Here is a 26,900-nt window from a genome sequence, read left to right as displayed (position 1 = left end):
AAGTATTAACGCAAGGGGGCCGAATAATTTTGCACGCCCCACTTTTCATTTTTTTATTAGTTAAAAAAGTTTCAAAAATCCAATAGATTTCGTTCCACTTCACAATTGTGTCCCACTTGTTGGTGATTCTTCACATAAAATAAAAAATTTATATCTTTATGTTTGAAGCCTGAAATGTGGCAAAAGGTTGAAAAGTTCAAGGGGGCCGAATACTTTCGCAAGGCACTGTATATTGGTGTGACTGAGGTCTCTCATCAGTGTTATCGTAATTGAGTCTCCAAAGTTGAATAACACACCCATTATTCATAAAGGTGCTCAGAAGACATAATGCACACTGACAAGACTGGGAACATTTGGAAAGATAAGGCGAGCAGGTTGCGCCCGCAGTGATTCTTCATATTGTCAGTCTCTGGGTAGATGGAATAGATTGAGTATTGCTTGAGACTTGTAGCCTTGGCTTGCCTTGTCAGTTTTGCTTAAAACCAAGTGGCAGGCAGCGGAGCTCTCTAAACACTTAAAACATTTATAAATAAAGTGGAGCGATCGCCTTCCTACCGAGTCCCTGCTAAGTAACTCCTTAAAAAGGCTTGCTGGCATTTCTTGCTTTTGTGGGTTTCACTGAAGCGCGTTGCTTTTGTAAAGGTAAGTGAAGCGTTTGGAAAACGCGACACGCCTCCAGTCTCCCCACCTTCCATCTGAAAAGCTAAGCAGAATTGAATAGATCTGTTGACCCTTGGATCACTTTCGTTTTCCAGAACTTCAGGGCTTTAGACATTTGAGTGAAAGTAGTTTGTGGTTTAGGTGTTTTTAAATTGGTCTTAAATTTCTTCTTCAGGAATGAAACCTTTGTAACCTATTTTTATTTTTTTTTGGTGTTAATCTATTGGAATTAAATCTGCGTAATTGTTCTTAATCCACTGAATAACAAATGCTTCCATTTGGCCCAGCGTCCAGGTGGGTAGTTCAATAGCTAAGTGAATCCTAAGTGAATCACTTGATTCCTAAAGGTGTCCAAAGTTTTCGTTTGAACAGCCTGACCGGGAAGCCTGTTCCAAACACTCAGTACTCTGTGTAAAAAATGTTTCCTATTCTCTCTCCTAAATGAATTCCCCCTTAATTTTCAAACCGTGGCTCTGTGTCCTTGTTTCGCTGCTGAGTGTGAAACAGTTCCCTGGGTTGAACCTGTCTGTGCCCTCAGGATTTTGAATCCTCGGATCTCAATTCCTCTCATTCTCTTCTGTGTTGGACGAGAGGGATTTAGCTCCTTCCACCTCTCCCATTATGACTGCTGCTGAGTGAATGATAAGACAGCAGTTTCCTCATCAAATTAGTCAAGCCATCTTGAATGTTCTGAAGGTTGTGCTAATATTTGGCTAATTTAATGCTTTGTGACAAACTGAACTTATCGGAACCACAGTGTTTTCACTGCTGCTGTTTGTATTTTCGCTGTTTGTGTTTTGGTGGCTGGCGGCCTGTGCCGCGGTAGTTAGCACTGCTGCGGGTCCTGTGTAGTTGTAGTTCTGAGCTGCAGTGCCTGGGATGTAGCTAGTGTAGTGTAGTGTAGCTTGGCTCCAGTTACTCTGGTTTCCTCCTGTGCCTCTTGAAGAGCTACAGTCAAGATCACCGGTTCGGTTTTTGCACAGTTTGATACACCTTTGAGCAATGTGTGGAGGTTGCTGTACGCTAATCTGATGGTACTGGTTATTTTTTAAATTAAAAATCTGGTCCAGATGCCCCGTAAATGTTTGTGTGTTTCTTTTTTTTTTTCTTTGAATCATCGCTCAAGTTTCCACACGGAAGCTTCTGAGCTCGACTGTGATGGATGGCATTAATTTAGCAAGTACTGTAAATTACGTCAGAATCCTTTGTCCGACGGGCTCAAGAACAGCAGCTTGCCCCCTGGCTGGCGTTTGTGATTGTTTTCTAGTCCTTACTGTTTTTTTTTTTTAAATGTTTCTTCTAGTTTTCCAACGGAGGGAATCCCGGCGCTGGATTGCCGCTTGCTGCTCACCTGTGCGTACTGCATCTCGGAACATGAGGAATGTTTGCACCACCGAAGATTGACCAGGAGGAGGCGACCATGGGCGCAGGCGGGAGCTGCCAGGTGGTGCTGTGGTTCCAGTAGCTGGGTGTTGGCCTTGTGGGAGATGGTGCTCTGAGGATCTGGGGCGAAGCAAGGAGGAACCGGTCTGACCCCCCCCCCCCCACCCCTGCGCACCTGCCGCCACCTGCTTTTATCCTGCCGTGCCCACGTGCTCTCCCCCCCCTCTGTTTCGGCAGCTCTGTGATTTGTATGGCAGCGGTGTAACCGTGGAGAGGCCGGGGTATCACAAGCTTATGGATTTTGACAAGAGAGGGAAGGGGGAGGCCGAGGAAGGGAAGAGGATGTCCAAGGCGGCCGGAGGAGGGAGGACTGTCCACGGCGGCCGCAGCTCGGGGACCAACTCTGGGGTGCTCATGGTCGGCCCCAACTTCCGCGTGGGCAAAAAGATCGGCTGCGGGAACTTTGGAGAGCTGCGCCTGGGGAAGAACCTGTACACCAACGAGTACGTGGCGATCAAACTGGTAAGGCCTTCCCGCAAGAGCGCCCCCCCCCCCGCCTTTGTTGTGCGCACGGAGTACGGCCGTCGACACGTGAACGGACCCTAACTGAGCTGGGCTTGTAGTCACTGGGTTAGGCCACTGGTTGGTGTTGCAGGAAAATCTCTCTTCTTACTGGGGGAAAATGTTTTTCCTCTTGTTCAGAAGACGTGATGCCAAACTTATGGCCACAGAGGATATTATTATTATTATTTATCACAGACGCCGTGGTCTGCGCTTTAAAGTTTTGGTTTTCTTACACGCGTCTCTTTCACGCTGAAGCAATGAGTCACTAGAAGTGCATGGTAGCAGTGGTGTGACTTCCACAGGCGTATAACGGGCCACAGCTGCGTGTGGAGCGCGCGAAGCCCCAGAGGACGAAGAGTTCGCCTGGGCTCGGTGCAGGTCAGAGGAACCTGCCTGCTCTTCTGCGTTCTGCCTGGGCTGTACAGGGGCCGCTGCAGTGAGCCAGGATGTAATGTAGCAATTGACGATTCCACATGGGGCGGGCATTATCATGGAAGTGAATTTCGCAATCGTTCTGAATCAATCGGGCCCGTTTTCAGCGGGACTCGCGCTGTGCGTCTGTGTGGCCTGAGGTGTGAGAAAGAAAATCGAGTGCAGAGGGTAGCTCAGTGGTACAGCAGCTCATGAAAGCACCTCCATCCTCCCATCCTCATTCTTCCTGTTTTTGTTAAGACAGGCGAGACAAGCAATCATCTTGTGTTTGGAAGCTTCTGGATTAATTTCAGTTCTGTGAGATTTGAAATGCTGGGGGATTTACTGTCAGACGGATGCTTCAGATGTAGGAAGATTGTACAGACTTGTGCAAGGCTAAAGACAACAGAGGACCTGTTATGTAGAAATAAAAATCATGGTGGATGCTTTAAAATCTAGTCAGTTATTTTTTTCAGAATGGCAGTGCAGATGACTTTTTCATTAAGCGGGTATTTTTTAGAGAATTACGTTGGTATGAAAAAGTCCTCATGTCCATCTTGTGTTGAGGAATGGCCTCTCACAGTTAGCTTGACCCTTTACCTTGATAAAAAGTCAAAATGAATTTTTTTAAGTTGGAATCGTCTGCTAATAGAAAATTTAAAACTTGTCGGGTTTTTCAGGACTGGAGCTCCTTGTCCCTCTTGTAGATTAATACATAGTTGTTTTTCACATGTTGATTTTTTCACTGCTCTCTCCAGTACAGGGTCATGGTGGCGTCTCACAGCTCTTGGGACGCCTTCGGTGTTGAGTTTTCATGTTCACTTCCTCCCAGGCTTAGTCTGGGTTTCTCCAGGTGCTCTGGTTTCCACCCCCTTTCCAGAGACATGCTGGCTCTGTAAATTAGTGTCTGTGTGACTGTACCTGCAGTGGACAGGCGTCCCCTCTGGGTGTAGTCCAGTCTCTGGGGGCACCGGGCTGCTGTGACCATTGTGACCAGGCATGAGTGGACTCCCCATGCTACTTCACTCAGCGTCCTGGTTCGACCGGACCATAACCCGGTGTCTCTCCACTTTTTGTTTGGTGTATTTAGTTGCAGTGTGGGAGTTCTGCACCTCAAAGGAATTTTTTATCACTGGAGGTAAAGTAGCTCCCTTTATAGACAGGGTTCCCTTTATGTTAAGCTTGAAGAGATGGATTTGTAAAACTTTAGGGACTGGTTTTTAAGGCATGGGTGAACACTATTCCCTGTGTGACCGTCAGTGCTGTATGATTGCATTGCCATTTGTCTTTTAAATGTCCCATCACTCTAGATATTTTTATCCCTGTGTCCATTTATAACTGCTCCTGACCTTATTTTACCGCAGCGTGGCTGGCATGCTGGATAATCACTGCTTTATTTCTTGCTAGAGCAGTTTTCTGTAGGCAGCAATTGAAGGCACTGTAAATAAAACAATCATGCTCTAAATAACTGCAAGTCTGAGCTACACTGCAGAACTGTTTTACAGGTGATTGTTTTCGCATCAAGTTGCTGTATCTTTGCAACAGCAAATATGGGGTTGTTTTGGTGTGGGATACCTTTGGTGTTTTTTTTCTTTCTCTGAAAGAGAACTAAGTTTGTAAGAAACAGATTGAACTCATTCGTGTGTCTACTTTCATGTTGTGTTGTTGTGTTATTGAAGGGCCTTTCACAGTATAAGCATCTAAAGGCCCTGGAGAGAAGGATTACAGGCCTTATTTGCACACTTGTGCCAGAAGTCAAATTAGTTTGTTTTTTTTTGCTGTTCTGCAGCAATTGCTCTCTTGGAAGAAATATGGTCAAGTGCAGCCATCTTGTTTGCGTGTTTGCCATTGATGACAACGCTAGGAGCCTCAGATAACCTCCGGGACCACAGAGACACCAGAGGCAGACTAGGACTCGCCTAGATAGGATCACTGCGTCTCTGTTTTGTAGCGTCATGCAAAGCGGCATGTCTGATAATCCTGCCCCTGGTCTTGAGCAGAACAGCATGCACCTGAGACCATGGTGGTGCCAGTGTCGCTGCTGAGAAAAGAGCAAAGCCACTCCTTGTTATTGCTTCATGTGGAAAAACATAGGATGCTCATGACGTTGCAAATTGAAGGTTCTCAGTTAGTAGGCTCACCCTGTATGACAGCAGTCTAGTCTGGACTCGGCGGTATGGTTTTTCATGGGATCTCTGAGCAGATGATTGCCAGAGGGATGCCATACAGCCTAATAAAGACGTGAGCAGTTTATAAAAGCTTTTATTCATTTGTTTTTGTCTGGGCTTGTTTTTTCCTGATCAGCTGTGAGCCAATGTTGCCTCATCACTCTTTAGCAAACTGTGAACATGTGTTTTCCAGTTGTGTTCTTCACCTCTTTAAAGTGTTGAAGAAACTAACATTTTGAAGGATTTCTCTGCTTTGCCCTCTGTTCTATTGATTTCCTTGCTATAATGAATTGTCTTCTGAGGTATTTCTCCTGGGTCAGGCACTGCCTAACAGGAATAAAGCTCCCCCCCCCTCTCGTCTGCCCACGCTTCTCTGGCTCTGCAGCCTGGCACAGACCTGCCTCTCTTCAGTGTGACTAAGATGAATCAATCAAGGTTGGGTTGACCCTCATGTCGTTGGCTCTTGATTAAAAAGTGCCCTTGGTTTGCAGATAAGATCCCTCTTTGCTAAAACCCAGACAAGTCATTACTCGTCTGGATTGGGAGGCGCATGCTTGTGTTTCTTAAGTAGAGAGCTTGCTACTGGCAGAAGAGGACTGGGGGGGCTGGATTCGGCTGCAGTGAGACTTTAATTTGTGAACTGGGGAGATCGGGCCCCAGTGTGGCCTGTCAGGCTCCGGGGAGCTGCAGTTCTGATCCATGTCAACTGTGGTTTCCTCGCCACCACCCCCTTTTAGAACTTTTTTTCCCCATGTTACTACCAAGTCATCACGGTTAAAATGTTTGACACAAGCAGGATTGTCCTAAAATGTGCACAAAAGTTTAAAAATGCGTAAATAACCAGAAGACATCAAATGCTTCTTTGCTGATGTTTAGTTTTTTTTTCTGTTTGAGAAACAGACACCAGCAGCAAGCTGTTAAATGACAGTCTGCATTAAAGTTAGCATGTTTTCTGTGTGTTTTGAACATTGTCTTTGAGGCTAGTGCAGGCGTACTGAAGTATTCCTAAAATCTCATTACTGTCATTACTCTAGAACAGCACGGAGTTGTCAGCAGGGCTGTAAAAGGAGGCCCAATACGAACTCTTATTTTAACCAAATTATTGTATAGTACAAGCCTCACACAAAACAAGCTGTAAATTGTGTGGATTAATATTTTAAATGTATAGTAATGAAACTAAGATATGCAGTTGAATTTTCTGTGTCATTTGCTGAGGTCCTTATCGTTTATTAAGTCTTGTTGATCTTGAATTTCCAGGTTTTGTATCTGCATCCTTCGGCTGAGCTGGGGTTTGCTTTGTGCGTTGCTTTTGCTGATGGCGTATAAGTAGGTGGGCCAGCTGAACTGGAATGGAGATGAAAGTGGTTTTTACTCTCAAGTACAGTGAGCCAGCTGCCCAAGACAGTGTGACCGATATTCGAGATCGGCACTCAGCCTGGGTCGAGGAGGCAGCAGACGGGCAAGAATTGTTTTCAAATTTCTAACTTGATCCTGAATTTGTCAGCGGTTCCTTTATATATATTGCTTTGCATTTTAATGCATTTTATTATGAATACAGTTGCCTCCAAATGTATTTGTACCCTGGCTGGAATGTAACTAGATGTTGACAATAGGAAAGAAAGGTTTGTCTCAAGAGTTTCCAACTTTTATTAATTGAAATGTGATGAAAATGTGTGAAAAGTGGATGATAAGAACATAAGAGAGGAAGCCTGGATACCTTTGGATTTGGCTGCTAATAGTTATTTGATTTGAAGATTTCATCCAGTTTGATAGCAGCCTGGCTATCAGTTTCAACAATATACTGAGAATAGCAATAGCATAACTGGAAAAATGAATGTTCACACTCTGTACATGTTGAACAAATTGATCTTCTGATGTTTAGACAGTAGTAATACGACTGGTACTTTGATAAAGCCTCAGAGGGTTTACAGAAGCTTTTTGGGAGAAACTGATCGTTACTGGATGTTCAAAGAGGCTGCAAAAGGAAGCCAAACACTTAACACTGTTTTTACAGGGGAAGTCGGAGTATTTTCCAGAGACGTAAAGTTAAAGAAAATTGTTCTCATCAACTGCAGTAACCGTTCTAAAAACTCCAGAAGGTAAAAGATCAAGAAGGTGTTCCACTATTGACTGGTGTCACAATTCACTGGGGTCCATCATCAACAAGATCAGGCATACTGGGAGGAGACTTCACCCTTACTATACACATGGATCTGTTTATTCCAGATTTGTGTGCTTTCTCGTCCCGGTGTCCTTGTGTGAACTGAGAGACTGACGGCTGTACTACAGTAAATCAGGATATTTCATCCCTAAGCCAAGTCTTCTCTGTGAAGTAGTTAAAACTTGGTGACAGCAAGATAATGACAAGGTGACACCTCTGAATATACTGCTACATTGAAGGAGCACAAAATCAATGTATTTAATAGGTCATTCCCAATCCTCAGACTGCAGTTTAAGAGAATATTTGTCGTATGAACTAGGGGGAAGGGAAGTTCATAAAGTGCCTGAAATTATTAAAAGGATGCAGGAAGCACCTTCTTTACAACATATCTAATATGTATTGTTGGGCAGTGAAGAGCTCCTTTTCAACAGATTGTTGGGGAGTGAATAATTTAATATATTGTATTTTGAAAGTATGCAGTTATTTTGGATGGATTTGTTCTTCCAACTGGTAATCGTCAGTCCTGTTACTGAATGTGCAGTAAATACTATTTGTATGCTTGCTTATTGTTTGCTAAAATTAACTTTGTTGCCTTGTATCAGGAGTATGAATATTTTCGGAGGCTCCTGTGTATTGTATTTTGTTCCTGTAACCTGAAACAAGGTTATTCACCACCTTAACTGTGATAAACTATAGTTAAATTATACTTTGCATGTTGAGCACTTATTCTTAGCATGTGGTAATGAAAACTTTCTAATAAATTCACTCAGTTTAGCACCATGATGTCAATACTGAAAAACTGAGAAAATATAATTGACAAGCAGTGTATATTAATGAATCACTGAATAAAAGTCTCAGAAATAGTGTGCCTATATTGAAAACCAGGGGTAGAGCTAAATCTCAGATAGCTTGTGCTCTATTACGCATTTCACCTGTTGTTGTACCAGCCCAGTCTCAGTGAAGTCTGAGTGCTCTCTTTCCATGCTAACAATCTTATTTGGTAGATCACTATGTGGGGCTCATGGCACATCCTGGGGTGTTGTCTGTGTGGAGTTTGCGTGGGTTTTCCCCAGGTTCTCCAGTTTTCTCCAACAGTCCAAAGACATACAGGTATCCTGTCCCACCTGTGGCTTGCTGGGATAGGCTCCAGCTCTCCTGCAACCCTGAATCAGATGGACCAGTTAGACAATGGATGGATTTGGCCCTTCAGTAGTGTTGAAAATGATCTGCACTCATTTCGAAAGCACGGCTCAGGAAGCTCATTCTCAGAAAGCTGTTACCACGCTGCTGTAGTCCATTCTGAAACGCAGTGGGTGATCATAATGGAGGCCACATGGAGGAAGAAAATTGATTTGCAGAATTGGTTTGGCGTGTTTGTAGGTTTTTATTAAGATGACTGACGCTTGTATCTCACTTGCAGCAATTGGAGGGAGGATCTGTGCTCAAGCGTGCAGCAGCTGAATCCTACCTGGGGTTTGCTTCCCCCTGCCAATTTTATAAACCATTATTTAATCTAACATACCGACTTCTTCGTCAAGCTATTAATTGCACTCTAGAAGTAGACAGGTTTACGTGGTGCAGGAGTCTTCACACAGTGATGTGCCAGGGCTGTTTCTGTTTCCATCGTCCTTTCCGGGAGTGGCCTGTGGTCTAGAGGAGGCGTGCTGGGGGTGGAAGTTATGTAAAAGCTCAGTGTTCATGATAAAGGGGTGACCCCTGTTTGAAGCCACTGCGGTCTTGAAATCGCTGCACTGGCCACAGCAGCCTAGCTGCAGCAGGCGGTTGTGAAGGAAGCCAGTACTGTCTGAAAGCTCTGGGTCAGGCCGGCCGCAGTGTAGGTGTGTGATCCAGCTGTTTTAAACAGCTGAAATAAACTTCCACCACGAAACCTTTATTAACTTGTTTCTTGATTCTTGTTTTAAATTTCGTCAGATGCAGTTAGCAACATCCTAAAATGCTCAGTATGTCTTAACATGCTGAAGTGTTCTGTGATGTTCCTGGAGCGAGGGGTTTGTTTTGAAAGGTGGAACCCAACTATTAAGTTTTTACCATTTCACCGAAGTAGTATTGGGGAAATGTTTCTGCCTGCTGTTTAAGCAAGGTATCTGTACTGTAGTGCCAAGCAGTTTTTCTGTTGCTGTATATCATGTGTAATAATGACTGTAGTATTGGGAAATACCCGCCTTGCCATTAGCGGAGTTTTAAAGGGCAGATGTGAATACATTTTCCCATTATGTGTTTGAGGATGTCCTGTAATTCACTTCATCTGTTTCCAGCTGTTTCCTTACTTGTGTCTGTTTTCTGAATATTTCTTTAATGATTCTGTTTTGTTTGTTGTGGTAACCTGTCTTTCTGGGGAGAAAGGTAGCCTCTATAAAAACATCTTTAATTTGATGACAAGGCAGCGGTCAGCATTGCTGCCGTGGTGCCCTGGGGGTGCTGTCTGTGTGGAGTTTGCATGTTCTCTGTGTTTGATTTGGTTTCCTTTGGGTGCTCCGACAGTTCAAAAATGTGCTGGTAGGTTAGTCTTTTGGACAGTTGGCTCTGGTATGAGTGTGTCTGTGATGGACTGGCTTCCTGTCCAGGGTGTGTCCCACCTTGCACTTGGAGCAGGCTCCAGCTCCCCTGCAGCCCTGACCTGGGAGAAGCGGTTAGATAACGGATAGATAAACACATGCCAGGGCAGGTCTGTAGGGCTGATAATCCTCAGTTTATTGTGTTTGTCCTGCTGTTCAGCTTTCTTTTCTGTTGCTTAGTGAGGTTGTGACGGATGTATTTATGTGATACAGTCTTTGTACTTCTCAGCTCTCAGCCCTGATCTTAAAGGATGATGTGCATATGTGATGTTTTTGTACGAGGAAACCCATTTCCTACTGGCTTTAATCTTCCAGATTCAGTCAAGCCTACTCTATACCTGTTAATTTACTGTCTCAGTCTTCTCAATTAAAAGATGCCTGTGCTGATCTTGTGTTTTTTTTTCTTTCAGGAACCCATAAAGTCCAGGGCACCACAGCTCCATTTGGAATACAGGTTTTACAAACAGCTGGGAAATTCAGGTAAAGGCAAAACATGCCTGTTCCTGCAAGAACAGGAAGTGCTCTCCATGATCTTGGCTCAGCACCTGATATTCTACCTGCTTTTCCAAAGTCTTAGCTCCTCCCTGTCCAGATGCTTTCATCTGGAGGCTGTAGGCCTCTTTCATTCTGATCTGGCTCTTGTGAGGAGAACTGAAATGTCAGAGGAAATCAGTAGTCTGGCAAACCCCAGTGCAAGTCTCTCATCCTTATGACTGCATTTTATTTCCATTTTGAGTTTATTGGAATAAAAGAGTTTTTAAGTTGGAATTTCACAGTGCTCGTCCTACACTACCAGTGATTGAGCTCTGGTGTTGACAAAACAATAACATCCATTTACAGTGCAAATTCTGTTTTTGAGCTTGTGGGCATTTCAGTGAGCATTATTTCAATGAGGAAATAATGAGGATGTGTTTCCCTTTTGTTTTTTAAAGTCCGCACGGATTCTCAGATTCTTTGTGTCATTGGTTCCATTTGTCAGAAGCTATTTTTCGGGCCTCGAAGTACAGAGGCGCTGCCTGCCTGACGTGTGGTTTCAGTGTTTGATGGCAGGTTAAGGGAGGGAGAAGAGCTGTGGTTCCCCCGGACGTCTCACAGCCACTAGATTGCTTACCAGACTAGACCAGCACAAGCTGCCGAGCCGCGACGTCGGAGCTCCTCCTCCAGCTCTACTATCTCCAAAATTTCTAAAAACAACTTGTGAACCACATGCGTAAAAAAATAAAAAACATTCAATTGCATAGAGAGATTGAGAGACCTGTGCATGAGAAAGAGAGATGTATATAGATAGAATAACCAATTTAACACTGAAAAATAATTCATCAGAGAAAAACAGATTATGATGGATTGCAGTGCAATCTGTCTTCTTCAGCACTTGGAGAATTATACTTTTTAATGGAGCACTTTGGCTCTGGGTGATGAGTTTTTGAACTAAAGAAACAACACAGTGCTTTTGTGTCTTTTCCCAGACTAGTACAGAGCTGATATCTGCCAGTTCTTGAGAATATGCATGAGTAACAAACCTGAGTACAAGGGCTGTAGTGTCTTAAAACGCTATTTATAGTTGGCCTTCTCAACTCAGCCCTGCTGCTGATCTCTATCTGCTCAAACTGCGCTGTGTAGCAGCACGGCTGCCAGAGAAAGCTGGGAACACCTTCCCACACAGCGTGAGGTGTTGCTTATCTTTGCATGGGCTGCGCTTGTTTCTGTAGCAGTCTGATTTTTGCTGGTGTGGATTTTCATTCCCGTCTTGCTCGGTTGAACAAGTAATGTTATCGCTCTTTATATCTTTGTTGTTGATCACAGCGAGGGCTTGAAAGCAGAAGCAGTGATGGCCGTCAGATTCACTTGTTCGGACAAAACTTGGGCAATTTCGTTTTTGTTTCGCAAGCAAAGTGTCTTGAAACAAAGGCTGGCTGGGTAGACCTGCAACAGTGAAAGGTCATGTCCAAATGATTCAGCTTACTGGCTGATTTAATCTGGTCTAGTAAATTCGCTTTGACCTTCAGTTCAACGGTAGACCATCAGTAAGAACTTGAGACTGGCCTACTTCAGCAGACAGAACAGGAGACATTAGGCTATGCATTTCACAGTGTGCTGAAGTAAACCATGCTCTATAGCATTTCATTTTGGTTGCTCTGAACTGTTCCCAAACAGTAGTACTTTAATGCCAAGACTAAGAGAGAAAAGAGCACGCGATTAAAAAGTAACCAGGCAGAACTACGCCATTACCTAGTGTTTATGATCAACCATCACATTCCGTTTTTATGTGAAGTGTTGTAGTGTTGTAAAATTCACCCTCACCTTTTTGGTGATTTTTTTGTATTAGATGTGAATTTTGTGTGTTCTCTATTAAAAAACCTTCATTTTTTTTTACATTTTCTGCAAAAGCTTTTCCTTTAAAAGCTTGGTATATAAGAAGATGATAAGAAGAATTAACTGTATAAAGAAAGAGAACTGCATTCTAAATAATGTTTAATGTAAATTAAAGAATGACAAAAAACAGACTTTAATAAATGCTGTTGCACAAAATAAACCGTATCTCAGAATTGTCAAAAACATGTTTCATTGCATTGAAAATATAAATGTACATTAAGCAGTTTTCCCATCATTTTCCATGTTTCTTCATGCATGTAATGGACCTGTGGCTGATGTGCAGGAGAATGCTTTCCAGTGCTAACGTTACTTAAATCAGCCGGAGACAGGGAAGTGAACTACATTGGCAGGAACACAACTAATTAGCTTGTTTTACTCATGAGATGCTCAGTGACAATTACTAATTATATGACTAATTAGAAAGGACTGCTGAGATGGACTCACAAGCACATCAGCTCCACTTGTGCATATTACAAGCTAACCACTTTATGAAACAGGATGAGAGTTTTTGTGGCATTAAAAATAGGCCAAAATCCAGACTTGAATTTTTAAGTACTTATTTTTACACACTACAAAGTTAAAGCTCTCTGAGTTTTACAAGAGCATTTTTTCAGTATGTCTCATAATGTAGCTTGTGGTAAGTTGAGATATCACTTGCTGTTGGCTAGAAGCCCTACTCTTAGGTACGTTACCAGAGTAAGAGACCCAAACCGGTTCTGAAGAGTTTCTTTAGAAGTAGATTATTGTCAAGTATGGTAGCAGAGGTGCCTTTTGGGTTGTTAACCTTCATTATTATTACATTCTTCATCTGTATTGTTGAGCTGCTGAGACGTCTGCTGGAATGGTGTTTCCTAGCATTTAGCAGCTGTTTTTTTTTTGCATGTAGTTTCTGTTTTCTGTACAACAAGAATTCCCTAAGAAAATCAAGCTTGGAAACAAAACTGAAGGGGCAGGAAAGACAGCCTTCTTTCAGGGTGGTGGAAAAAGTGATGGTGCTTATATCTGAAGCCTGAAGAGGATGTGCTAAAGGAGGCTGAAGCCCCCTGCTGTGGTGACGTTGCTAAGCTCCTAAGCTCTGGCTGCCCAGTGATATACACCGCGCATCTGTCTGATGAGTTAGAGAGCACTGATTGATGTGCACAAGAGCCCGGTCCTGGGGGCCATGGAACTTGCTGGAGATTAGGGCACAGTGCGTCACTCTGATCTGGGAGAGCATCCAGCTCTCTGGAGGCCATCGGGATGAGGCAGTACATCGCAAACGCAGTCGTTTCACTCCACTAGGTTACTAGTGTCTTAGCGCCGGCTCTGCAAAACCAGGCCTTTTGAAAGGAGGGGCTCCTTCCCACCTAGTGTAATGGTAGCTCTGGAGATGTCCGATCACTCCTGGAGGGGCTGCCTGATTCTTTCAGAAGGGGAGGGGCAGTCTTCTTGAATGTTTATGTGCCTGATTGTTGGTCCAGGAAGTGACCTGCGTGGGTGCCTCTGTGTTTCTGTGTTTCAGAGGGCATTCCTCAGGTGTACTACTTCGGCCCATGTGGGAAGTATAATGCCATGGTCCTGGAGCTCCTGGGGCCCAGCCTGGAGGACCTCTTTGACCTCTGCGACAGGACCTTCTCTCTCAAGACTGTCCTCATGATAGCCATACAGTTGGTAAGGGGCTTTGAAGTCAGCATTCTCCTGATCTTCAAGCGCAGAATTGATCGTTTTCCTTGTCTAGATCACCGAAATCAACGGGTCGGGGTCAGGATAAGAGAGGGAGAGACCGCCGGGAGCGCAGAGTTCTGAAGCACTATTCTGGTTTTCATGGCTGCTTTTCAGATAACGCGGATGGAGTACGTACATACCAAAAGCTTGATATACAGAGACGTCAAGCCGGAGAACTTCCTGGTGGGGAGGCCAGGCAGCAAGCGGCAGCACACAATCCACATTATTGACTTTGGGCTGGCCAAAGAATACATCGACCCCGAGACCAAAAAACACATCCCCTACCGGGAGCACAAGAGCCTGACGGGCACCGCGCGCTACATGAGCATCAACACCCACCTGGGGAAAGGTGAGCCAGGGCCAGCACAGTGCCCACCGAAGACGCCACACCGCCAGCGCCGCATAGAAGCCAAAACAATTACAATGAAATCCAGTCGGCACTATTTTATCATTTTAGTATGACAGCTGAGACGTTTTGAAATTTCAAGAGAAGTTCAGCACCAAATCATGTCATTCTTTTGGAAGGCTTTTGTGGTTCATAGCCTAAATGTGGGATTAAATGTCTTGAGATCTGTCTAGTTGTTGCTTCCATTCCCTGACTTGCATAAGGGTTCGGTTCCACGGGTCTGTGCGTGTCCTGAGTTTCACGAACGTTGGCAGCGATCCTTTGTTAACCTTTGTGCGACCATAGAAAGGTACCATTTCTGATGTTTATAATTAAAAAAAAAGATGCTTAATTTAAAAATGAATACCCAATAATTAGAATAATTATGGAATAATTAAACATATTTGTGTATCTAATGGCAACTTTCTGTAATTCAAAAATTTGATTATGGGACCTCTGGGAAGTTTTTACATAAAGCCAGAGTTATGGGTGTCGAGTCTCAAGTAACCCAAGGAGAGAGAGAGTAATTGCTAAAGGAGTAATATTCTTACTGCTCTGTGATGTACATAGTATGGAACAGATCCCAGAACCCTAAAGTCTCAACGACAGGATATCTGAGTCCTGAATCCAATGTCAGGGTTCAAACGGATTGTTGCCAGTCCGGTTTCTCGGAGATCTGTTTCTAACAGGGCTTCAGGTGTCATGGAAACACTCTGTGAGGTGACATATTGTTCTTGTCACATGTAGTGTACTTTGTAAAAGCCAGCCTTAATCCCTATCAAAATAATTGAATTCCATTCAGTTATTTTGAAATAATCTTTATTGCACCTAACGGATTTTGTCTTGCACATCAAGAGGTCATAAACGTATAGCATATATAACAATAACAGTAGTACAGTACAAAACGCCATTTAACTTAATAACGTTTCTTTTTGTTGTCGCAGAGCAAAGTCGAAGAGATGACCTGGAAGCACTGGGGCACATGTTCATGTACTTCCTCAGGGGCAGCCTGCCGTGGCAGGGTTTGAAGGTCAGAGAGGGGGTGGTTGTGTGCTTCGGTGCAACCTGCCAGTGGAATGGCTAACAAAAATCATTGCAGCTGAAATTCGAAGCTCTATTTTGAGAGTTCTGCCACATTGTCATAATTTACTAGTGAGGACGTGAAACATTGTACTGAAAGGCATCTCCAAAGCTTCTCAAATTACAGGTTAAGGGGAGAATTTAGGAGCGAAAAGAGGTTTTTCCTTAGAGAAGTCATTGGCCAAACCAGGAATTTTGGAACAATGGAAAGTCTGACTGCAAACAATATGTGGAAAAAGCCTTTTGTTGACAACGGTATACTGCTGCCATCACCACCATCATATTCTGCTGAATGGAAGGTAGTTTATGGATTAGATTTTAGCAGGTGTCTGAATGTCCATTTAGAAAATAACACAGCAGTGCAACAGAACTGCAGCATCTAAGTTAAATTAAAGAATGCTACTTAACTGTACAACTGAATCTTTGTGTGAACCACTGTCTTCAAATGATACTTAAGATTGACTTCTTTGCCAGATATCAAAAACAAGGTGAAATGGTACTTCCTTTGCTGACCTTTATTTTGTGTGCTTCAGCAAAGTAGTATCTCTGTCAGCAGAGATGTTAATCTAAGGTTAGCCATTTCATTTTCCTCGGCTGTCTGTTATCGGTGCTGTGACAGTGCAGGTAGTGGCACTGGTGAAAATGACTGAAGCCCATATCTTTCTGAGGGATCTCAGCACACAAAAGAGCCACAGAGACAGGGTCTGGAAGGGCCCTTAGAATGACTTCAATGTCCAAGACGAATTTGCTGTTTTAATTTCTGAGCATTTCCTACATTATTGAGGGGTAACCTGGGCAATTATGTATCCCAATGTTAACTTGCAGAAGAAGATCCCTCTTGTTCTTGCAAAAGAAGCAGCTGATGATCCCAGGCAGTCATAAAGGTCACAGGCTCACAATGTAAAACATTTCCCTTGAACAGACACAAGCAGTTTCAAATGGAGTAATCCTATTTACATTAAAAATTGTCCAAGGATATCTCTACAAAGTTTGTTCCTTGTAGTTAAAGGGAAAATACATAAGCAAAATAAATGATGATCTTACATTTGTGGCTGTGTGCTTTTCAGCTTTGAACGTCTGCACCTGCACTACTTCTCCAGATGTGCCCAGAGCTTGGTAGCAAGTTTAAAGCAAAAGATCTGCAGGGTTAGAAGCTGATGATTCTAGAAAACAAGAAGATCCATCAGACATGAGAGAAAAAACTTCTGAAAGTGTGCATTTTTTCTTCCATTACAGGCTGACACACTGAAGGAACGATATCAGAAAATTGGCGACACCAAACGGGCGACTCCTGTTGAAGTGCTTTGCGAAAGCTTCCCAGGTTTGAGTTGTTTCATCTCTTTGTAAGGGCATGAGCTTTTATAGACTGATAAACAGTAAATTAATGAAGAATCTATGGATCTGTTGTATGGATTTCACACAGGAAAAATAAATGTATTCTCTGCTCTAATGGCTTCACCTGAGACCTGTGACCTAAATACCTACATGTATGTGCAACTTTACCTTTAAAGACCCAGGGATGTGCAGACACTACGTATGTGTTACTATAACTAAATATTAATTGGTGGTAATTTAGAGCCACTAGAATGTTAAAATAAAATCATGAGATTTTTTTGGGAATAAGAAAAAACACTTTCTGGAATCTGCTTTCAGACACTTTCCAGTGTTAGATTCCTTACATACTATAAAGCCTTTCTCACCTGCAGTATTACAGGATTTTTGCTCCATACTGATTGGGCGCAGTCTGGATATGGAAAGGGAGTATACCTGCACATAACTCCCATTAAATTTTGTCACTTGCTTGATGATCCCATCTTGGTAAAACTCAGCTTGGGTTGGTGAATAGATAGAAATACCCTCACAAAACAGCAGAGTGACAAGGATGCCTGCATTCTCACTAAAACTATAATCTCCTTTTATTTAAAAATGATGTGTTTTCACACCCAGCTGCAGCCTGCCGTACATGACAGAAATTGGGAGAAATGTTTGTTCTTCCAGCAGACCTTGATTCCTCTTGTGACTGTTGCTGCATTAGAGAACATGTGAAAGTTAAAAAAACGTCTTGTGCCTGAAGTTATCTTCATGTTTATGACTTTGATATAACATTAGTTTCTGGATTCTGGCATGCTGTCATGATTGGTATAAGACCCAAAACTATGCATCTGGTTATCTTATTAATAAAGGTGGCCAGAGGTGAAGACTGGGGTTTGGGTCAGGTTTTTGGATAAACACGTCACCATCTTCAGGTTCACTGGGGTAAATGGTATCATTATAGTAACATCTCTAGCCCAGTTACATATGGCCAGTTCTGCTACGGCATTTTGGAATTATTTCTTGTTTATTTGCAAAAAAATGAATCTAATTGTTACAAGGTAAAACAATTTGATTATGTTGTACACGTAAAAACAAACCTTACACCCATCACCCATCCACCTGCAGCTGTGAATCTGAGCAATCTAAAAGATACTGTGTTCTTCCTGTGTTTCACTGAAGTGTTTGTTTTGTTCTCTTCTGTTAATGATCACAGAGGAAATGGCTACTTATCTGCGCTATGTGAGGAGGCTGGACTTCTTCGAAAAACCAGATTATGACTACTTAAGGAAACTCTTCACTGACCTCTTCGACAAGAATGGCTATGTCTTCGACTACGAATATGACTGGGTTGGCAAAACACTTGTGAGTTGCAGATTTGACTGTCTTGATGCTAATTCCGTGAACATTTTAGGGAAATGCATAAAATCTCTTATCCAGTGGGCAGCAGGTAGTGAGAGAGCCTGATTCTCTTTCAGTATGGCTGAAACTGAGATGCCCAATGCATCTCTCAGTGGCACACCTTTAGGAACATAAACCATTGTGTTGTCCGTCCCTTCGGTGTGGACAGACGTTTTGCATTTGTCCAGGTTTTATCATTCTCATTGAGACAGGTTCTCTCTGCTGAGTAAATCTCCACTCAAGCGTAAAATGAGGCCATCAGAACAGCAGGGAGTGATAAAACCCCAATGACAAGATTCTTCAGAAATGCCCCAGCTGAGTGTTCAAGTGTTGCAGCTGAGATTTATTCTGTTAAGGGTTGCCTCGCTGAGCTTGTCACAAGTTGCTGTCATTTGCTAATGCTCCAGTCGGAATCGGTTCTCCCAACAAAATGACCTACAGCTGTAGGATTGCGATACAGATCCAGAAACCCAGTTCTAAGCCCTGTCTAAGTGGACAAGTGTGGTTCAAGCTGTACTGAGGACTCACCCCTTGTCAGGTCTGTAACCTGTCACTTGTTTGGCTCTGCAGCCTACCCCCATTGGTCCTGTCCACAGTGACACGCCCCTGCCGCCCAGCAACAGAGACAAAGCACAACAGCAGACCAAAAACCAGGTGAGTCTGGTCAGCTCTATTAGTAAAAGATGTTGTGATTTCACAGGACAATTCCAATTTCAGTACAAGAGAAGAAGGTTTTGTTATTGATGGTTCAGGTGTGTTTCATAACACAGTTACTTTATTCTTTCACTGTCTGCATTTACAGGATTAATCCAGGCTGCCATACGGTCAGTCTCTAGATGAACTTTTTAACTTATTTTTTTTGCTCTCAATTTTGAAATTTAATTTCACTATTTTATAATTCCATTTTACAGTTTAGCCTAGGAAAAGCTTGTCCTAGGAAATTCGATTTTTTTTTATGAACAGAAAAGTATCCATATCAGCTCATGTAGCAGAAACTGAGTATGAAAAAGGTTTCGGATTAACTGGCTGGAATTGTTTCCTCTTTAGAATGTACAGAAGATTTTCACATTGATTTCATTTCACGTTGTTGGTTTTAGATGCATCTTAGTCTGTGTGATCCTGGTGCGGTTGTTTTTTTCCCCACAACTGTAGAATTAGTACTCCTTGCGTTGTTTTACTGTCTGTAATCTGTAGTCCTCGCTTCATGCGTGTAGATACAGTAGGACTGATGCAGAACTGTAGAGCTCTCACTAAATGTACCCTACCTGCACATTCTCACCCCATTAACGGTCACTACATATCTGCTGCCACTGCATGTACCTCTTCATTCCCTGATGGAGTAGACTTAACTTCCAGTGATTAATTCATATGTGCTTACTGCAATTACAGTTACTCACTCTGATCTTGTGTAGTCCATTGATTGAGCACGTATGACTCGGGGGATTATTCTCTCCATTTCTCTGCCCGGGTTTACAGAGCACTGCTAATTGTATCCCAGAGTTTCTCAAACAGAGGACCTAATGTACATGCCCCTTTTGCGCTTGTGGTTTATTTGTACTGCATCATTTCAGTGCAGTTGCTAGAATGTGCTTTCCAAGACCTTGTGCTTGCTGTGTGTTTTAATACACACTGTTGGACCGAACCTTGCTGGTGCAGTGGTAAGCATTGCTGCCTTGCAGTACTTGGGCCCAGACATGCTATTTGTGTGGAGTTTGCATGCTTCCCCCATGTTCGTGTGGGTTACCTAAGGGGTGCTCCAGTTTCCTCCCACAGTCCATACTGGTAGGTTAATTGGCTTCTGTGCAATTGACCCAGGTGTGAGAGTGCGTGTCTGGGCTTGTCTGGTGTGTCCCCTGCGGTGGACTGGCATTCTGTCCAGGGTGTACCCTGCCTTGTGCCCGGTGCTTGCTGGGATAGACTCCCCTGGAACTTTATATTGGATTGTGGTTATTCAAAGTAATGTGATGAAGATGATGATGATGGATCAATCCACACTGAAACCACAGTTATGGTGTAGAAGAAAACGGTGTGAACTACCAGAGTTTAATCCACTATACTGAATTTGAAAATGCTAACTTCCCAAAAAGTCACCTTGCATGTATTTAACATATTACTCTCCATCCCTGACTTGACAAGGAGAAGTCATGTGGTCAATGTCAGTTTGGCAAGCATGGAACGGACCCTGTTTTGTGCTGCACTTCACCTGACTGCTGTTTTATTATTTTGAACACCTGCACTGTCATCCTGTCGCCTCTGTGATAGCCAGCACGGTTCCTGCTGTGTTTGGTTGTTCGTGTCATTTGTTTGGCAGGAAAAAATAGTTCTGCCGATACAAATGATTGTATTAAACAAGCTGTTGAGTTGTATAATGTAAAAACAAATGTCAAAGGTGTAGCAGGAACTTTATAATATAAGAGCTTTTTATTTGAATTTCAGAGATGTGTATTCTTGAATATAAAGTTAGGAGGACTTTTTTATTTCCAGAATTCTAAAATATTTTCTCTCGGGTCTTAACTTCTGCAGAGAAAAATCAATTTACGTTCTCCTTGAAAGCCCTTACACAAAAATGAGAAGCATAGCTAACAAATATCGGCATTTCCATCACCCTTCTTGTTCAGGTGGTGATAGTGTAACAAATCAGTTCTGTAAGCACTCAAATCCCTGCTCCAGGGTATTAATGCACTAGGATCTGACATTGTATCACTTTGTGTTTGGCTATGAAGTTGTATTCTGCATTGAAATGAAACCAATGAGAGAGAGAATGGAATTGGACTACTATACTGTATTATCGCTATCAACTATAATGACAGAATCTACCACAAAACAGATGTGACGTAGGATTTTGGCACTTTTTGGTCCTTCATTCTTTGCATGTTTTATTTTCTCTTTGTTATTATTCTAATAATTAACATGCCTGCTATTGCATGTCTTTAATTTTTTTCCTTTATTCCCCATTAAACCACCTTTTCCCCCTTCTCCAACTCCTCACTACCCCCCACGCCCTGCTGTTGTGCCAGTCTCCCGAGCTCAAAGGAACCTGTGAGTCCCAGCCCACTCCAGTGACCAATAGGGAGCTCCTGGGGTCTCATCTCACAGCCGATAGGCTCGGGGGCTCTGTCCAGGTACTGCTTGTGTACATGCAGCATGTGCCAGCCTCTCTGCATGCTGCATGCCCTGCTGACAGTGTGTAGTCCATGTGAATGACTGTCGAACAGCAGGAACCACTAAGACAAGAGCTGTGCCATCTGTAATCATAGATTTCAAGACCCTCTTTAGCAGAGCCAAACATGTTACTAGTATTTCTTTAAAGCGATTTCTTTAAAGGTTAAGGAATGTAGCTTAATATGTATTAAGTGGTTAATATATATCAAGACTGGTGGTTATCATGACATTTTTAAAGACTAATGAGCCCGTATTTGTATAAAGAGAGACAGAGATGTGAATAAGGATGTATTCATTAGGATGGATGACTCAACAGTGCCCTCTGTGGGACCAAGTTTAATTAACCTCAAGGATGTTAGAAGTAGCAGAATAAAGTCTCTAGGAGTTATTTAATAAGGCTGCTGACCATTTCGGTTAAGGAGCCAATTTCACACACTAGAATTCCCAAACGTGCCATGTTTGTCACAGAGCTGCACTTGGATCTTTGTTTTTCTGTGGTGTGATAAAGCCTGGAATGGCCTGGGCGTGTGAATGTAAGTCTGTGTGTGAGAATTCCCAGTTACTGAGCACCCCAAGCTGCCACTGTCTGCGTCAAGCTGTGCTTCATGTCTGGCTGTGTTATCTGGGCTGGCATCATCAGGAACATGAGGGAGGTTACAAACCAGAGGAGGCCACTTGGTCAGTCTGGCTTGTTTGGATGTTTGGATCCAGCTTTTACTAGAAAGAAGCCAGGGCAACAGCTTTGACAGCCTGTTCCAGACTCCCACAACCCTTGGTGTAAACATGTGCCTCATGTTCTCGGCTTGAAATGTGCTTCCCATTTCTGTCCTCTGTGTCTCGCTGTCGATTCTAAGGAGGTCCTCTGGGTTGACTTTATCCAGGCCTTTGAGAATTTTAAATACTTGAATCTGGTTCCATCACTCTTCAGAACTAAAAAGGATGTATTTTTACCCTAAATGTCTCTTTGGATGAATGGATTTGTTGGCAGCCAGTCAAGTTAACCCAGTCCAGGGGTGGCTGATGTGACCATGACACTTTTAATTGAGTTAAGAAGCTAGATGCTTTAGCTTTCTGCCTCTTAACTCTGTGAAGGTGTCATTGATGTGTTAATATTGTCCTGGGCTTGAGGCATGTTTTGAAATGAAATGACTGTTGAGACTAAGTATTCTTTGTGGAATTTTAGTTTGATACAACTGTTATTCTTGTTTTCTTAAAGAAGACTGAATACATTTTCAGTTCTGCAAATGCTGTACAAATTAAAATGAACAAAGCTCGTTGTGCTTGATTTCCCCATGGTCACCAGCTCTTTTTTAGAAATACATCATTCCTTGTCTGACAAATCAGCTTTAGAACTGAACAGAACAAGTTTTGCCAGTGTTTTTACAGGCTTGAATGCAACACCGCCATCTGCTGTTTTCTTTAGGGAATACACCTTCTGATCCTGAAACAGGTTCTCGAACTGATACCATGCAGTGTGTTGTTCTGCAAAGTACGGTCAGAACGCAGTAATTTCCTTTACATGAAACAAGATGTCTTAATATTAAAGATTATTATTTGAACTGTGATAACAGGAATCGCCTTTAAGGATTATGGAATGCGAAAACTTGTCAGTAATGTGGGGGCCACCATTTCCCCACCTGAGGTTTTGCAGGAGGATACCTTGGGGTGCAGCTGTTATTTTGAGGGGGGCACGGGGAGGAGGTTAGGTTTCCAAGGTGACAGAGGGATGTGGAGAAAAATGCAGGGACATTGCACAGGTCTTTCTAAAATCTTCTGTTTCTGGAGACATAAGAATATGAGACAAGTTGCAAATGAGAGGCCATTAGGCCCATGGAGGTTAGTAGCTAGTTGCTCTGAGAATCTTGTGAGGTTGTGTCATCTAAGAAGCCAGGGTTTCATCTTCCGGTGTGGCTAGTCCAAACTCCCACAGCCAGGGTGTAGAGCAGTGCCTGTTCACTGTTGTACACGCACCTGGGACCCACGCAGGCGCTCAGCCAGTTCGGTATGTAGTGAGTTCCAGTTACCCAGCTCAGTTCTTTGTGATCTCAAGTGCGTTGTGGTTTCTGTGTCGGATTGTCTGTAATTGCTCTCTTAGCCGTCCTGCTTCAAGTCGTTTAAGTCTGGTTCAAGGCTGACCCGTGAAACCTGCTGGATGGTGTGCTTTTAAAGAACAGGTGTGGTGGGACGGGGGGATCCGTGTTTGCCACTGGAGTTCCTGCTCCTTCACTGCGGTAACCTGTCTTCTCCCCTTGCCCAGGTAATGAGCTCGACGAACGGGGAGCTGAACGCCGACGACCCCACGGCAGGGCACTCCAACGCCCCCATCACTGCCCCGGCCGAGGTGGAGGTGGCCGACGACACCAAGTATGTTCTTTATCCATCACTTCCGAATTTATTTTCCTGTTTTTTTAACATTTAGGTATTTATATTTGTACTTCTTCACGTGCATACCTTTTCTCATGTTTCTTGTAGTCAGCGTTCACACTGCTACAAGCCCGTCACAGGGTGCCTGCTCTTGAAATTGGTGCGCTGTGTGAACACGTGCTCTAATGTGTGCTCTGCCAGGCCATTCTGCCATTCGGATCAGAACTTGTGATCTGCAGGATATAGGGCGTGCCCGCCCTAAGCTGTGTTGTTTTTTTTACTGGATACTGAGTTTACAAACCGAGTCGTCTTGTGGCAAAGCAGTCCAAAATTTTAGATCTCATCCGAGATGAGACTGTGGGCTCATCTAGCAAGAGTTCTTTCTGAAAAGCCGGTTTGATTCGGTAAAGCAGAGATCACTGATTTTATTTGTCTTCTGTGAGATGGATTCCCTGGTTGCGTCTTGCCAGTCCTGGTTGTTTTCTTACAAGTATTCTTAACCCTGCCACACATCACCAAGCTCTTCGGTTTGCTGGACCCGTTTGATCTTACAGTATTTTTACCGAGAGCTGCATCAGTCCTACATAAGACACTTTAACTGTGGATGCAGTGAGACCCCAGTGTGAAAAAAAGCAGATGACCTGATAGTAACCTAGTGCTTATGATCCTCCTCTGTTCTGTACCCATACAATTGCTGGTAATAGCACTGAGATGAGGTGACTAACAGCTGGCGATTCACATCTAGGGCAAGTGAAGAAATAAACCTGCTCATTGTTGATTCCAAAAAATATTTAAAGAACATTTAAGTGCTAAAGAAATTCCAGATTCCAGATGTTTATAACGTTTTATTTTGATCTCCTACCCAGGTGCTGTTGCTTCTTCAAGAGGAGAAAGAGGAAAGCTCTTCAGCGACACAAGTGAAAGGCCGATGTCAGGAGAGAACTGATACATTCTGGTTGCTGTCGACTTTTAAAAAGGATGCCCTCGCGAATCCGTCTTGTGCACCTCCACCGTGCACACAGGAACACAACCCTCCTGGCCGCCCAGCGGGAGAACAGACTTTGCTGTTCCTTTTTAAAAAAAAACAAATCTATGGAAAAAAAACAAAAAAGAAAACGTAACAGTAACTGAAACAAAACACAATACCTACGTGAAAAGATGCTGTGTTTCTACATTGCTGTATCTTAGAATCCACACGACGCATTAACTGTACACACCCGTTGATGGGGAGCAGAAAGTGATCAGACAAAATGAACATTTGTTCCATAGAGCTAGTTCTTAACGTGGGATCAAAGCAAGAAAATGAACTGTGCTAACGATAGCTCGATACAAATCACTGCGAGGAATGGAAGAATTTCATCTGCATCAGAATCGGAATATGTTATGTAAATTCTGTTTTTTCCTTTATTATTTTTTTCTAATTTAAATTCAGTTGTGTTTGGCTTCAGCTCCCCGAGTTGAAATGGACTCTTTTACTTTCATTGTGTAGTGTTCTGGAATTCAGTTTTTTAATTTCTTTGGGGGTATTTTTTTTCTGTCAATGTGGACTTTGTAGCACAGTCACTGGCCTCAGGTACTGTGGAAGAACGAGGGAAAGTATGAATCTCTCTTCTTTAAATTGCACTTTTGGAAAAAAAAATAACAGTACGGAATTCTGGGCTTGAAATTAACAAAAAAATAAAGACTGATCTAGGAAGATTCCTAAACAAGGCTGATCTCTGTACCGGGGCGATTGTTGGCAATTCTATGGTTTTCTTTCACACATCAGACATTTACCAGGATTCATAGCTTGTGCCTTTTTTTTAAAGTAAAATGTAAAAAGCTGAAGCGCAGCACAATCAAATTTTTTCTGAAATCTGATTTGATCTGTGAATTGTTTTTCCCCTCCTGTGATCCTTGTGATTGTTACTGCCCCTGTCACAGGGCACGAAACCTCCCAGGCCTCGGGTGTTAGCCTGTAACATACAAAGTGTCCTGGACACACCCAAAGCTGCCTCCTGTTCACAAGGGTCTGTTTGGCCGATTGTGAAATAATAAGAAGCTTTTTATAGTATACAAAGAATGTAGTTCCTAAAGCACATTGTGAATGTACAGTGCATGGCACGTTGCATTTTTAATTTGCTATTTCTCTCACTATTTTGATGAGTCACATTAAAAATCTAAACCACCATAAGGCCCACCAATGCACCATGTCAGCTTCCTTCACTGTCATCTCATTGCGTTGACTAGCCAACAGCCATTTTTGTCCCATTGAACCTACTCGTTTGATTGATTCGTTCATTCATTGGTTGATTGGCTGATTGACCAAACCAGTGAGTTTTAATGCTTGCTTCAACACAGCGTTGAGCAATTCTCAGCTCAACTGCTACTAATTTCTCAAATTCTCATCTTTAGTACTGCACACATCTGAAGTTGTGCAAATACCTGATTAGCTGCTTCTTTCTGAATTCACGTTATCTGTAGGACAAGTCTCCTCTACAATTATGTAACTGTAGTTTGCTTGCATAGAGCTTTCTGTGACTGAGGAGGTCACCAAGGTCACTCCAGAAAAACGTAACATGTGGAAGATAAGAGTGTGTACCAGTTCACCAAGTACTAGTCTGTGGGTCTAGTTTGAACAGAGAACTGGCCCAGCAGTGTGGAGTCATCTGCTGCATTTCAGGATGGCCTGTTTGCGATACAGAAGTCGCTGATGCATTTACTGCTGCAGCACGTTTCGAATCGTCTTTCCCCACGCTCTGTTTAGATGCTGTTCCTGTGACATGGGAGCGGGCCACTGTGTGCCTTTGCTAGCTTGTTCCTGATCCGAGGAAGACAGGGTTTTGTCACCTGCCTCTAATAGCTCACACAGATGCACCGACAAACCTGTTTTGTCTGGATTTTGCTATGTAATATGACGGTGTCCTCTGGTTTCTATTGAAATAATACAGAATTATTTAGAATGCAGTTAAGGGCATGTTAGTTAATATCTTTGTAGGGGTATTTTATGTATACATAAAAATGATGTGTTTCTGTGTTTAAATTAGGCTTTCAAAGACTGAAGGGCAACCTAAAACATTCTGCCACGAGTCCTTAAACATGCTTGGAAAATGGGAGTTGTGGCTCAGAATAAGGGCTCATTAAATGCCTCCTAAAGCTATTCTGATCTCCACAATGGTGCAGAAACGCTGAATCTATTGAGATGAACGATACTTAGA

The 26,900-nt window shown here is 43.0% G+C and overlaps 1 protein-coding gene across 2 annotated transcripts in view; it reads left to right on the top strand.

The window, feature by feature from the left end:
- Window positions 1-25,409, top strand: part of LOC148814006 (casein kinase I) — a 36,773-nt gene extending 11,364 nt beyond the window's left edge. Inside the window, exons 2-12 of one of the 2 annotated variants that reach the window (XM_088907378.1) lie at window positions 1,964-2,565; window positions 10,334-10,403; window positions 13,798-13,946; window positions 14,115-14,349; window positions 15,330-15,415; window positions 16,702-16,786; window positions 17,993-18,141; window positions 18,748-18,831; window positions 21,195-21,299; window positions 23,597-23,703; window positions 24,570-25,409. In XM_088907378.1, the coding sequence (XP_088763504.1) occupies window positions 2,338-2,565; window positions 10,334-10,403; window positions 13,798-13,946; window positions 14,115-14,349; window positions 15,330-15,415; window positions 16,702-16,786; window positions 17,993-18,141; window positions 18,748-18,831; window positions 21,195-21,299; window positions 23,597-23,703; window positions 24,570-24,624 (1,353 nt within the window). In that variant the 5' untranslated portion in view covers window positions 1,964-2,337 and the 3' untranslated portion in view covers window positions 24,625-25,409. The remainder of the gene's footprint in view (window positions 1-1,963; window positions 2,566-10,333; window positions 10,404-13,797; window positions 13,947-14,114; window positions 14,350-15,329; window positions 15,416-16,701; window positions 16,787-17,992; window positions 18,142-18,747; window positions 18,832-21,194; window positions 21,300-23,596; window positions 23,704-24,569) is intronic. The other variant, XM_088907379.1, reaches the window with a different exon arrangement.
- Window positions 25,410-26,900: the final 1,491 nt, after the last annotated feature.

Source organism: Atractosteus spatula, chromosome 28 (assembly GCF_055471065.1).
Source record: "Atractosteus spatula isolate fAtrSpa1 chromosome 28, fAtrSpa1.hap1, whole genome shotgun sequence".
Classification (NCBI taxonomy): Eukaryota; Metazoa; Chordata; class Actinopteri; order Semionotiformes; family Lepisosteidae; genus Atractosteus; species Atractosteus spatula.
The sequence above is the reverse complement of the archived record's forward strand: the minus strand, read 5'-3'. Positions and strand labels throughout refer to the sequence as shown.